The 14,357-nt window shown below is 59.4% G+C and overlaps 1 protein-coding gene across 1 annotated transcript in view; it reads right to left on the bottom strand.

Moving 5' to 3' along the window:
* The window catches only part of SRRM4 (serine/arginine repetitive matrix 4), a 37,667-nt gene extending 25,324 nt beyond the window's left edge, over positions 1–12,343 (bottom strand). Inside the window, exons 1-2 of the mRNA XM_083803791.1 lie at positions 11,900–12,343; positions 862–1,005 (exon numbers count right to left, since the gene is read on the bottom strand). Of these exons, the coding sequence (XP_083659917.1) occupies positions 862–1,005; positions 11,900–12,030 (275 nt within the window). The 5' untranslated portion in view covers positions 12,031–12,343. The remainder of the gene's footprint in view (positions 1–861; positions 1,006–11,899) is intronic.
* Positions 12,344–14,357: the final 2,014 nt, after the last annotated feature.

Raw genomic sequence — 14,357 nt, forward strand, 5'->3', positions numbered from 1 at the left:
CCCCACTGAGACCATTTCTATGCAGGAGAGGACCTCAGTTGCCCCAGCGAGATAGCAGAACCTAGGGACAACACAAATTTGGGCTCCCCAGCAAGCAGGAGCACATCACAGCCTCTTTCTCAATCAAGCCCTGCCATGGCCAAACCAGAGCTTGGAGAAACCTCCAGCCTGTGCTCCTGAGCCACAGGCAACTCCTGCAGAGCCCTCCTCCTGCTCCCGAGATGAATTCTTTTGTCTTTGAAGTGGAAGACTTCTCCCTGGGCTGATCCAACTTTAATTGTTCTTCTGTGATTGTAATCAGAGTCTAATTAAAAATACACTTTAAATTATTGTTCCGGTTAGCCTGCAATCTGAAGATAGGAAATGTGCTTTCTTTCTCTTTCTTTCCAGCATCTTTAACCAAATGGAGAAGCTTTAATCCCAGAGACGGTTCCGCAGGCAGCTCTGAGACCCCAGCTGCTTCGCTTTGAAGGTTTCATTCATTTTTTCCCCTCACAAGTAGTCAGGGGCAAACGATGAGCTGATAACAAAGCCGTGCCCTAATGAGGGCAATGCAGCTAGTCTGATGTGGGCATGGGGAGGTGGGGACTGCTGAGGTGATCCCCAGCTGGGGGAACCCTGCAGGCCCCATTGCACGTGGGATGCTGGCAGTTCACCTGGGCTGTCTGCAAGGGGCTGCATGAGCAAGATGTGGAGCGAAAGGGAACTGCAGACACTGGGTTTTATGGAACTACAGCTCACATGGCCACCCAACCCATCTACAGCTTTCACAGACCCCAGCTGGGATGAGGATGACTATATACCCTCAGGTGTTTCCTCTGCTGACACCCCCATCCCTTTTGGGGTGGCCCCGTCCCCTACCTGCGGGACCTGCGGTGGGCATGGCTGCGCCTCTCCTTCCCTCTCGCCCAGCCGTTAGTGGTGGAGGCCTCCTTGGACACACGGCCGCTTGGCTTCTCGGGATGTCTGTCCTCTGCAGGGTATGGCAGGCAGCTGAGTGGCCCACTACAGGGTACCGAGACAGAAAGAGCAATAAGGAAGGAAAAAAACAGGGGAGTGAAAATCCCAAGAAAACAAAGAGGTAAAAAAAAAAAAAAAAAAAAAAACTTTTGCATTTCAAACACCATCCCCAAATCTGCTGTTGCATTGCCAGTCCCTTGCTGCATATCCTCTTCCCCCAAAGCATCCCCCTCATCGGCACCCAGGTGGAAGCAAAGCTCCCTCCCCACACCTACAAACAAGGTGCTGGGCCAGCAGCACAGCTGGTCCTGCTGAAAGCCCAAACTGGAGGCACTGGGGCAGCCCATCAGAGCCAAGGGGAACCACCTTAGCCTTGCAGGTGCCTACACAAGCCCTGGGGAACCCATGCGGGCAGAACCCTGCAGACATTTTTTTCAAGCAGAAGGACTGATGCAAAGCCATAAACCACACCTGGAGGGGGCACTGAGAACACCGTGGTTTTGGTGTCATCCAAAGTATTATTCAAATAAATAAAGCAAGTGTCAGGGTGTCCAGGGCAGGCTGCAGAGACTGTCACAGCCACTGCACATGGGATGAAGGGCTGGGGTGTGCATATCTGGGGCATTCAGTGTGCCCAGGAGGGTGTCTAAAGAGCAATGCCACGGTGAAGGAGCACGTTAGCCCTGGCTAGCCTTGGCCAGAAGCATGCAGCCCCTGGCAATGTCCTTCTGCCTGCCCCCGTCATGCACAAAGCAATTTTGGGGGCTGCAGTTGGCCCAGGAGCAGCTGCAGAAGAGAGGTCACCCCTATTTCCACTTGTGCTCTCAGCCAAACCCCACCTTCCCTAATAGCTTCCTCTTTCTCGGCACACATTTTTTATGTCTGAACGTTTTAGGGATGTGCCTTAGCCAAACACAAGCACTAGGGTTCAACGGGGGGAAGCTGGGGCAAATATTTCCAGCCCAGGACATGCAGGAGGTGGTGCTGATGTGATGGTCTCTCCGGCTTTAAAATCTATTACTCTAACTGTAATAAATCCCCCGGTCTCTTCCCAACATCTATGTGGTTTGTAACCATCCGGGAAGCTACATGGTTAATTGCTTTCTTTGCGTGAGCTAATTAGCTTGTGGCCTTTTCCGAACCCCTTTTAAGAGCAGCCTTCTGAGGCTCAATCATTAGGATCCATTAAAAACGTCCCCAAATTAATGACCTGTGCAAAGCCAGGGCTGGAGCAGCTCCGGGAGCAGAGGCGGGGGCTGTCCCCGGGTACGGTGGGTGATGTCCCCCACCCTGGTCCCTGATCCCACTAATGGCATTTTCAGGTCCCGGGGTTAAAACATTTTGGCCTGGAGGCGAACAAGGGCTGCTGCTGTCCTGCAACACACCACGTACCATTTCTTCTGGGCCTGGAAGTAATTATCGATGGAAATAATTATTCTCCAATCCCATCAAAGGCTGGCTTTGATTCAACCAAATGTTCTCCTCCGGTGAAAGCTGAGAGTCACTAACATGCTAAACCGGCCGGTAATCCCTGCGCGTTCAGCTCCACGGACATTGATCGAATATAAATATATATGTAAGTATATATATATACTTTGTAGCCTTTCGTGTCTTTCATGCCTGGCATAAAAGCTCTTGCAGTTTGCTGTGAAAGACCTCCGCAGCCTTAGAGGGAGAACTGTCACACCTTCCCCTGCAGGAAGGAGAAAGCCTCTGTGGAGGTTTTTTTTGGGAAAAAGAGCTTAGTTTGCTGGAGGCAGCCCCAGGAGGGCAGCAAGGACACGCAAGCAATGTGACTGGAAGCACAGGCTTCCTCTGCGCAGGGGATGTCCCTTCCCTTTGCAGCAGTCTCTGGTCCAAGAAGATTTTGGGGGCAATTTTTGCCAGTTTTTTGGTGGATGTGAGGGGAGCGGAGGGCACGCAGGGCTCTGCCCGGGTGCTCGCCTCTCCCACCAGCCCAAGCACTTCACTGCTTTTCCCAACCAAGCAGCATTTTGATATTGTTAATGTGAAGGGGAAACCACCATAAAACGCTGCAGCCGCTTGGAGAACGGGGCTGGGGCTGGCAGCCGGGCTATGGCAGCGTGGAGAGGTGGCTGCTGGCCTTTTGCAGAGGACGAGGCAAAGGCAGAGGGTATTTGCAGCCTCGGGGAGCAGAGCTCTCTCGCAAACCATCACCACATCTCCATCACAGAGCTCGGTGCCATGGCCACGTGCTGTCTCATCAGGCCATGGACCGTGGCACTCGGTGACGCAGCCCCCTCCCCTGTCCCCAGGCTCCCGCGCCCCCCAGCCATCTCCTGCCACAAAGCTTTCATCAAGCAGCCTTTCTCCTTCTCTCCTTTCTCTCTGGAGGAGAGAAAACCTGGAACGGTGCCTTCCTCGTGACCTTCCAGCTGCGGGACCCCATTGCCAGGGCGGCAGCAGCAGCAGCATCCCTCGCCTCCGCGGGACCAGCTCCAGCAGCCCCAGCCCTCGGGGCCAGCCCAAGGCCCCTCCGCCCCTCCCAGCAGCTGTGCAAGCAGCAGAACAGGCACAAGAGGGCTGGATCATGCCCACCAGGCCTTTTTTTTTTTTTTTTTTAAGATTTATTTTACTTCTAGAGGCACAGGGGGATTGGGTGCTGGATGCCCAGCCCGGTGCTGCAGGGATCTGTCTGTGTGCACGAGCGCTTTGGAGACCTCCAGCACTGGCCACGCTTGGCAGATCCACTCCAAGGGCACTTCCGAGCTCTAGACAGAATATTTGGGAAAACCAATATCAGCACTTCACTACCTTGCCCTTTTCAGCCCCGACCGGCTCCGCATTCCCATCACCTCGGCAGCCCCCGGTGTGAAAGCAGGCGCAGCTCCAACCAACTGGAGCCACGAAAACTCAGAAGGTTAAAGCATCTCTGATGAAGCCTAATAGTTGCAAATATTTCACCGGCAGAGCCGATGATGGATGCCTCGCTGAGGGACATCAGCCCGTGAAAGGACACGGGCACCCGTGGCCCCAGGAAGAGTGAGAAGCGCCCGCAGCCACGGCGGTGGGACCCAGCACATCGCTTCTGCCCGGCGCCTCGGCTGCTCCGCACCACTTCGGGCAGAGGAGGTTTTTCTGTGCCGGCGAAATTACCCTTTTATTTTCTCTCCCGCTTTCTGTCTCTTCTCAGCTGATTGAAAAAGAAAATTGTGGAACCGTTCCTTCGTCCCAGGAGAGGGAGGGGGGAAAGAGGAAGGTTGTAAAGACATTTCCAAGCCCAAACTCCAGCAGATGTGTTTACATAAATCCCTTTGAAATACGCACTAAAAATACCTCTTCAAAATTAGGAGATGGGGGAGATTGTAAAGTGCTTTCCACAAACACAGACACACAAGCGCCCCACGGCAGGTTTCTTCCCCACCTCATTCAGACTGTTATTATTAGTGCGGCAGGAGCCCTGCAGTTTGTTATTGAAAATTATAATAGCAAATCACCGAGATATTTTCCCTGATTGCACAGATTCCAAGCCAGTTCCATTTTAATCTTCTCTCCACTATTTTCCCGTGCATCAGCAGAGGCGCCAGCTGCAGAAAAGCGCGTGGTTTTTTTCTTGATGCAGTTTAAGCACAGAAGAGAAATACCACTCTCTAATAAATGTTTTTCATCCAATTTTCGCCACCACGCCTCGTTCCCCCTCCTGCGATGCCCGCATCCTGCTGCAAGCCCGAACGCCGCAGCGGCGGCTCCTTTTGCTTCTTGCCCTCCAGAAACGCTTCACGACCTCCTCTCATCACACCCCGGGCCAAAAAAAAAAAAAAGCAGCTCAGCTCTTTATTGTCCAGCAGCTGATTTGCCATGCATGGCTGCCTAAAAACAGAGGCGCGTCCCTGCTGGTGGCAGGGTCGGTGCCAGGTGCTCCGGGGACAGAAGCGATGCTGCCGTGAGCCATCCTCGCGAGGGTCCCCACAGCTGCGTGCCCTCCTCCCCAGGGGCTGGACAGCCCCGTGCCTTTCCTATTCTCAAATTCCCCCCCTTCAGCAAACACCCTCCGGGTCCCCATGCCCTGGAAAGGTGACGGCAATGGCACCGCCGCCAGGTCCCGTCCCACGTGCAGCGCCGGGTAGGGCCGCGGGCGCTCGTCACAACGCGCCAGTTCCCCTGTCTGAAGCCCTGCTCCATTTGGCAGGGCGAACGGCGGCGAGATAAATAGTTTATTTGCCAATAACATAGCTCGTTAACTTTTAATCGAAGAGCGGGTTGTGAGCACACAGCTTCCAGGAGCGATGGGAGATTGCTTTGAGCACGGATCAGGCACAGGGCACATTGGCAGGAGGAGAGGATGGGGAGATCCAGCTGGAGAAGCTCCCCCGGAGCAGCAGCATGCCCTCTCTATTTCTTTGCCCTTTTTTTATTTATTTTTTAATTCCCACTGGGAAAATAATGGAAAACCCGTCCGATAACTCCAAAACCCAACCTGCCTGCACAGCATCCACCTGCCCAGGGAGCAGCTCAGGTTGGTGGGGACAGTGGGGAACACCAGGAGATGATGGCCAGCTTCCTCCTCCAGGATGGGGACCGGGACACTCAGACCCCGTAAATAAACCACCCCTGAGATGGGGTCCCCTGGGTGTCCCCCATTTGGGACTTTTCTCTCTAATATCCACCCCACTGTGACACCCTGGGCTACGCAGGGCTGCACGGAGCGGATGTCCCCGCACGGGGACGCGTGGGCAGCGCAGCTTCGTGGCTGTGGGTGGGTTTGGTGTGGCTCCAGCCCTCCTTTCCCCAGCCCCCCCGGTCCTGTGGGAAACACCTCGGCAGTCTCGCCAGCTGCCTGGAGATGGGTGGCAGGGGGTATTTTTTTAAAGAGGGTTTCTAGGAGGGAAGACGGGGCCTTGCCTCCGCTCAGGAGGTCGAGGTTGGCATGCCCATGCCACCAAGGGCTGCTTTTGGTGCCAAGCCAGGAAAAATCCCTCCATCTCCGCTCCCAGGGCTCGTCCCCAGCCACCTCCTCCACCCTGCAACCCTGCACATGGCTTTAAATCACCAGGGAAGAGCAAGGGGAGGATATTTATGGGTTTGCTGCTCCCTAGGGGGAAGGTCTGGAGGAGGCAGCCGGCTCCCAGCGCTCCTGGCCCCGTGGCTGGAGAGAATCATTTCCCTGCTCAGCACACCCGTCTTTAATTGGGTGTAATAATAATTTTATTGCTTGCCGGGATTTGTGGGGCTGAACTAATATTTGTAAAATGCTCTGCTATCCTCGGCTGAAAGGCAGCCTAGAACAGCAAAGCCCCCGTGTTATCCACATTTGGATAATCCAGAATTATTCACAAACAAAATCAAGATTATGCAAATATATTCATTACTTCCCAGAGCACCTCCAGGAAAATAGGGGAATTAGTCTCGTTAACAATTACCCGCTATGTCAGCGCGTGGCTGAGCACACGGGCGCACGCGCTCCCCGTCGGCAGTCACCTGGGGCTCGTCCCGGGATCGCACGGTGCTGGAAAAGGAGGGGAGGTTTGGGCTGGGGGCGGCCTCGTTGCGCCCCTGTCCCCACTCCGTCCCTCGACTTTGTGCACCCTGGTGCTGAGCCCGGCTTCGTGCGGCGCAGGGCAGCCGCGTGGCCGGGGCGCGCTGGATAAAGGTGCGCTGGAAACCCCGCACGGCTTAATTAATGCCACATGCCTTTCACTCCGCGGGTTGCGTGGGTTGTTAATTATTTTTATAAAGAAAATAATTAGTCCCAATCAAGGCAGAAGCTCTCCAGAATTACAGCTCATTAAGCGCTCTCACATTTTTCTGTTCTATAAAAAGTCGTGTGGCGCTGATGAAAATTACAGACCCTTGGAAGCAGCATTAAATACAAATCCAGGCGGTGTTACCATCCTGTTACCACCAGCCGCATCGCCTTGGCTTCAGCAATCGCAGCTGGAGATGGAGTGCGGGGGTTTCTGCTCCCTACCAGCTCCGCAAAGAAGCGCTCTGCCCGTTAGCGTGCCGGGACCAACGTGACCCCCAGCAGCGGCTCGGCCAAGGACGTCCCCGAGGAGGTGACAGCCACCGAGGGGAAAGGGGCACCTCGGCGAGGGGCTGAAGGCGAGGGATGCTCAGGTTGGGTTCAGCTCCCCCATGGCTAAAAGAGGGGACAAGGAGCAGCCTCAGAGCCGTGGGGTCATCCCGGTGGGACACGGGATGTCAGACGCGGAGGGGTGCTCGTGGCGGGGTGCGGGAGCGTCCCCGAGCATCCCCAGCTGGGCCATCCTGATGTGCTGGGACCGGCCCTACTGAACGCCGCAGGGGCTTCGCTCGGAGCCTAATTGAAAGAAATCAAAGCACGGTGAAGGGAGCTGAGGCCAAATCAATGGCAGAGCAGCAGCGAGGGCGAGCGGGACTCCGGCTTCGCTGCCTCTCCACCACGAATGGCGAGGTGAGCCCCGTCCCCTGCTCTTCATGTGACAAACAGCGGCTTGGAAGAAGGCAAACACAACACGGGCAGCTGAAAATAAAGGTTGCTGGTGTAAAACCAACAGCCCCAGCAGGGCAACTTGAGCACAGCCCTACCTCCCCTCCTGCACGCCGGAGGAGGCTGCTCCGCCAGCGCAGACGCTGCGGGCCGCGGTACGGCACATGTAGGTCACGTCGTGTTCGGGGCACCGCTCTCGCAGGCAGCCACCCCTCGGCTCCAGCTGACCCGCAGATTAATGCAGCGGGGGGTCTTTAGCTGTGAAATCTCTCTTAACGCAAAAATATTTCTCTCGCTGGGCAGTAGCCGATTCTTCATCCTGACAGCAGCGTAGCTGAAATCCCAGCCTCCTGCCCTGGTCCTCTCCTATTGCACGCAAAGTGCCGCATTCAAGCACACCCAGGCAAAGCCAAAAACCCCAAAAAGCCCCCAAACCCCCAAAACCTCAAACCAGCGGCCCCAGCACTGCCCTGCTGTGCTGGGGCGATGCTCTGCTGGCATTCAGTGTCGGCCAAAATCCATTTTCTCATCGTGGCCCTTGGGTTCCTGAGCACTTCCAGCCACTCGCACGTGCAGATGAGGTGTGCACCAACCAAGCCCCTGCTCCTGTCCTTGGGATTTGGGATCGAGCATCACAGCGGTGTTTGTGGCCCCTATCTGCTCGCTTGGGCTTCCTCTGGCCCCGGGAACAAAGCGGGAAGGGGGGCAGCAAGCAGAGCAGAGCAATCCTGGAGGAGCAGCACCCTGCTGAGCACCTCGGTCCTGCTGCCCACCCAAGCACCCACTGGGAGCACACTGGGAGCACACTGGGAGCACACTGGGAGACCCCCCAGAGCCGGGCCGGCTGCAGCCACCTGGTCTTGTCTCATTAATGGAGGGACATCAATTAAACACGGAGCGTTAAACGAGTCGTCAGTGAAGCAATTAGCCCCAACCACAGGCTGGGGGCTCAGGGACACAGCTCAGCCTTGAAACGCCCGCCTGAGCGCCTTCTGCCCCAAAAGAGGCATATTTCAGCCCAATTCTGCCGTCCTGCTGCAGGATGGCATCCTGCTAGCATCCGGCCAGCTACAGGGCTGGCTCCCTGGAAAAGGGCAAGAGCGGCACGGGGTCCCCAGCACATTCCCCCACTCCTTTCCCCCTTTCAACCGAGTTCATTCCCACTTTTAGCTTTTTTTTTAAGCCCTCCCTGCAGTCCCCGCTGCAATGGCAGGGAAGGCGCTCCCGTCACTTGCAAAAAAAAAAAAAAAAAAAAATTGCTATTTTTACAATCCCGGCTCCCGCAGCTGACAGAGGAGCCAGCCCCGAGCCTCCTGCAGAAGGGTGGCTGCGTGGCCTCTGCTGCCAGCGGCGGCACCGGGCAGAGCCCCGCTGACCGTGCCACCAAAGCCCAGCACCTTCCCCGTCCCCTCCTGGGCTGGAAGCTGCAGCAAAGCCCCGGTGCCAAACCCAGCCGAAAATGCGGGTGGGATTTAACGCCCTGCTTCAGGCTTTGCAGTGACGAAGAGGTTTCAGCGGCCGCTGGAAGAAAAGGTGGAAATAAAGAGAAAAGGGAAGGGCGGTCATGCACGAAATGATTTCATTTTGCTGATGCGGGGAGCGTGTTTGATAAGTTCATTTTACAGAAAAACGGACTGAAAGAAAGGCCCGGCTGCGAGACAGGGAGAGGCGAGGGGGATGAAGGCTCCAGCCCCCCGGGGTGGCAGTGTGGGACCCACAGCCCCACATTTTTATTACCCAGACCTCGAGGGAGGGAGGAAAACTCCCTGCAGGCTTTATAAGCCCCCTTTTCCAAGGTGTCCCCAGGGGGACCCCACGCACGCCAAGCCAAGATGGGCTCAAGCCAGTTTTTCGGGCTCATCTCTCATTCCCAGGAGGGGAGCAGGAACACGAGGAGTGTTTTCCCCAGGTTTCTGCAGCTCCCCTGCCCCGCTGGGGTTTTGGGGGCATCTCTAACCTTGGCTTCACCCTCCAGAGCCCTGCGAGACCCCTGGGCGTGCAGACGCAGCCTTTGGGGGACGTCTGGCAGCCGCCAGAGCCCAGCAAATATTCTCTGGCGAACTTTTCCCCGTTGGAAACGAGCCCGGCAGCGGCCCAGCGGAGGCAGGTGGACGGGGCCATGGGGAAGGAGGAGGAGGAGGAGGAGAAGGAGGAGGAAGGCACCGTGGGTCCCGCGAGCATCCCCCGGCTCTGTCCTCGCCGCCTTCGCCCCGGGCTCCCCCCAGCAGCCCCCGAGCTGCCTAATTAGCGCCGCCGCCGCCGTCCAGCTGGAGCTGGAGGGCAGGGGCAGACAAAGCCTCCCTATTGACAGCACCCCCGAGGACTGGGGGGGGGTGGGCTTTTCTTCTCTTCCCCCCCCCTCCACTTTCCTTTTCAAGCCCCGCTCCCCCCGTTGGGCCGGGGCCACGGGCTCATTAGCGCTGCGGCTCGTTGGGAGCGGGAAGGAGCAGATGGCAGCCAGGCCCTGCCGCCTCTCCCCGCGGAGCAGATGCCCGGCGGACAAGGGGGGGATTAGCAGAGCCGGGGGGGGGGGGGGGGGGGGCGCAAGCTGGGTCCGTCCCCCCCCCCAAGCAGCACGCCCTGGTGCCGATGCTCGGGGACCGACCGGCGTGCTGGGGGCTGCCGAAACGCTGCAGGTTGGGATGGGAGAGAGCCGGCGCCCCATCCCGTCCCCAAACTCACCGGCGATGGCAAACCGGGCAGCAAAACTGTGCTGCCCCCCCCCCCCCCCAAAAACGCAGTGACCCCCCCCTCCCTGCCCGCCACGCGCGGCACGTCCCGGGGGACTGGGGGTTAAAGCGCAAATCCCCGCGCTGCCCTGGTGTGACCCAGTTAGGCCATCTGGCAGGCACGGACACAGCCTCGGCCCCCCCGTACCCCCCCCCCAGCGCCGTTACCTGCCCCAGGGTGAAGTCCCCGGGGGGTGACAGCGGGCGGGTGACAGCCCCGAGCCCCTCGGTGCCCCCCCTCTGCGTTTCCCGGCCGCGCTGCAGCAGCTGCGGGCTGCTCGCCTGGTAATTCGGCTCCGGCACCGAAATAACGAATAGCCACCCACAGCCTTCTTAAAAAAATAAGTAAAAAAAAAAAAGAGTCGGACGAGAAGAAAGTGAAGACGGGAAGCGACCGCCTCGATTTTTCCCCTTCCGTGCCACGAAGCGCTTGAGAACCCCTTGACTTGGCAGGAGCCCCCCCGGGGGTGCGGGCAGCCCCCGGCTGGGCATGGGCAGGATTAATGTATTCCTTTGTTCCGGGGACGAAACGTGGTTTTAGCAGGGCTTTAACCCGCTGAACCTCCCAGGGAGCTTGACGGGAATTAAGATGGAAGGGGATTTATCTCCGGGAGCGGCGGTGAGGGATGGGGCAGCGCCGTGCTCCGTTTCGGGGGGCTCGCGGGGAGCCAGCGGGGCACGGAGCCTCCCAGGGCGGCTGCGGGGCCAGCTGGAAGGAGGAAAATCCCCTCCTGCAAGGGGAAAACCCTGCTGCCCCACGGCTGTCAAGTGCGGGAGCAAACAGAAAGCCAGCTGGTCACCGCAGCGCCTCGCCGGGCTACCTGGCCTCCCCACCTGCCCCCGGTGCCGCTCGGCTTTAGGGGATTTGCTCCTAAATTAGCCCGGCGTGCTCTCGGGGCCACGAGGCCGATGCGATCGGCGTTGCTGTGAAGCCTTCAGGAAAGCCAGAGCGGGCTTTACGGGGGGTGCAGAGCAGGCGCCCAGCTCCGAGCCTTTCCCAGTTCCCAGCGCCGGTTCCCAGTTTCCCAACCCGACTGACGAGGCGGGGAGCAGCAGCAGCCCCAGGAGGCAGAAGCCTCGCTCACTCCCTTGGGAAAACAACGTCGAGAGGAAGGCTTTAACCAACATCGAGGCAGCCAACAAAATAAATTCGGATGCTCCGAGGCTGGGAAGGCGCTGTCGTGAAGAAGCCGCACGGGTCCTGGCGCATCCGATGGCCTGGTGGGTACCGGGTGGGCACCGCTGCCCCCCCTTGCCTTTTTCTGCGGGTTTTGGCCCCAGCTGAGCATCTGGCAAGGCAGGGGCTGCACACAGGCTACTTGTCCTGGGGGGGGGGACAACATGGACATTGCCCCCCCTGTCCCCAGGGGTGCTCCCCCCCTGTGTCACCTTTCCGCGGGGTCCAGTTGCTGCAGGGACAAAGCCAGTGGGACGCACGCCCTGGGGGCTGCACAGTGGGGCTCGGGGCGACCCCACTTTGTGCCTGGTGACCCCCCCATTTTCCCCCCCTTCACCCCATAGCCCAGCAAGAGCTTTCCAGCCCCCTGCTCGGAGGCAGCCAAAGTTTCCCGAGCGTGCATCAGCCTGGGGACGGGGTGCCCAGCCAGCGGGGGGGGGGACAGAGAGCCGGGGTCCCCCAGCCCTGCGCACGGGGGTCCCTTGGGTCCCCAGCCCCTAAGCGAGACCCCTCGGGGGTGGCAGAAGGGGGGGGGGCACCAGCAGGGACTGGGGAAGAGACCGGTGGTGGTGCGGAGCCGGGGGTGGCTCCCCGAGCCCTTACCTGGGCAGCGGCTTGCGGGCGGTGATGCTGGCCACGATGATGCTCTCGGGGCGCGGCGTGGCCACGGCTTTGAAGGTGCCTCGCCAGAACTTCTCGAAGAGCTGCTTCTCGCCCTGCTGCACGCCGGCCATGGCCCCGGCACGGCCCGGCACGGCTCGGCTCGGCTCGGCCGCTCTCCGCGGTGCTGATCGCCGCTACATCCCTGCCGGCCCCGCGCGGCTCGGTTCGGCGCGGCTGGCGGGGGGCGTGTGGGGCCGAGCCGCTCCCGGCTGCCGTTTTGTGGCGGCGAGGCGGGGAATGGGGCCGGGCCCCGCCGCCGTCCCCTCCCCGGTGCCGCCTCCCGCAGCTGCTCCGCCGGGAGCATCCCTGGACCGAGAGCATCTCTGGGTCTGGAGCATCCTGGAGCCGGAGCGTCCTTGGGTCTGGAAAACCCCTGGATCCGGAGCATCCCTGGATCCGGAGCATCCCTGGATCCGAAGCATCCTGGACCCGGAGCATCCCTGGACCAGGAGCCCCAGGCCGGTCACTGCCCACGTAGATCACCCATTTTATCACCCAAATGGGTCCAGGGACGCTCCCCAGGAGCAGCTCCTCTGTGGCTGGGTTCAGCCTCGGGTTTTGCCCTCTCCCAGCTGCTCACTGGGGCAAAAAAAAAAAAAAAAAATAGGCACCAGCTCGGATCGCCGAGAGGAAAAGCAGCAGAAAGCCACGGAGAGCTTTGTGTATCTGGTCCGCACTGAGATCTGCATGGGGAAGGGGTTTGGGAAACAAACTCTTTCTTTCCTCCCCCTCCATCCTTTCCCATTTAATGGTGAGGTGGAGGGGCAGGGATGGGCTTTGCTGCCTCTCAGCCCCATCTTGGGGCAGCAGCAGGGAGGGAAACCCCAAGCGGCTCCAAAACCAAGGGCTCAGCACCCAGGGCAGGATCCAACCCCTCATCACCGGGGTACCTGGGCTGGTGCAAGTACAGTGGCGTGATTCCCCCCAGCCCCTTGTACCGAGCGCAATAAAAACGTCTCTGGGAGAAAACGCTTCTCGGAGCCGGCGCTTGGGAGCACGAGTGAGAGCCGGTGACCTTGGGTGGCTGAGACGCTCGCTATTGTGCCTCGGCAAGCCGCATGCTGCTTTATGTAAGCAGCTGGGGATAGCGGAGCTGGGAACAATAGGCAGCGGGAGCTGAGGAAGGAGGGAAAATCACAGAAAACTTGATCACCTCCTTGTGATGGATACAAAATTAGCAGGAGGCAGCAGGGCTGGCGGCGGCGTTGCCTGTCTGAAATCCTCCAGCCCTGCTGATTTTTGCTTTCTGCCCCCAGGCCCCGGCCTGCAGCCCTGCACCGAGAGCCACAACCCTAAAACCCTGAAACCTCTGGAGGCGGGGGCTGCGGAAGCAGCGGCAGTGGGGTCGGGCAGAGATCCAGCAGGGCTTTGTAAAACACAGCCAGCTCCACCTGGAAAGCCCGATGGGTTAGGACGGCATCTGCACGGGCAGAGAGCTCACCTTGTCCCACGGGGACGGCTTTAGCCCCGGCTGGTGACCCCCTGTGGCTTCTCAGGTGCTGCTGGTGGGGATGCCGGTGCCTGAAGCAAGCGGGGAAGGATCCCAGCCCGGTGCCAGCTCCACCCCATAAGTGCAGCTCGTTGCCCCAACACCCAGCCCAGCACCAGCTCCGAGGTCTGCAGGATGAGCGCAGCCACCGCCAGCTGCAGCCGAGGCCCCACGGCACCACGCAACGCTTCCACCCCGCCTGGCCCTTCTCCCCTCTAATCCCCAGGCCACCTGTCCCCAAATGAGCCCGGCTGTCCCCAGCTGTCCCCAAATGTGCCCCCCCCAGCCCAGCCCAGCCCACACCTGGGGCTCGGCCCTGCCCGTGGGGCCGGGGAGCCCGGAGCTGCTCCGAACGCCCCCAAACTCGCTGCTGAAGGGGAGGAATAACAAATGTTTGCGCTATTAAATCAACAGCACGAGTGGCGTGTGGGCAGGGGGGAGGCAGCGATGCTACAACGCGAAACCTCTCCTGGCGTACCTCGCGGAGACAGCAGCAGCCAATTAAGCAATTGGCTCCGTTAACGGAGGCTCCGAGGAATGCGCCTCCCCGCCGTACAATAACGGCGCTGTAATAAATTGCCTCGTAAATAAACAGCCTGGAAAAGCGGCGCAAGATGCCCAGAAAAAGCATGGCGGCGTACGCAGGGGCAACGCCGGGTGTCACTGGCGCAGCTGCCAGCCCCGTGCCACCCCCTGGCGATGCTTATTTCCCCCTTTTCCTCCCCCAAACCCATAGGGCCAACCTCCCCTTGTCCCCCCGCCACCCCAAGGTTTAGATCTGGGGGTGAGCAGCAAAAGAAGCTGCCCCCGCCGCGGCTGAAGCCGAGAGGAGTGCGGGGGAGCAGTGGGGTGGCTCCGTGCGTGCTGAGAGGTGCCCCCGGGGACGGGAAGCAGAAAATGTGTTTACCC

Source organism: Anser anser (genome assembly GCF_964211835.1).
Source record: "Anser anser genome assembly, chromosome: 18".
NCBI classification, from domain to species: Eukaryota; Metazoa; Chordata; class Aves; order Anseriformes; family Anatidae; genus Anser; species Anser anser.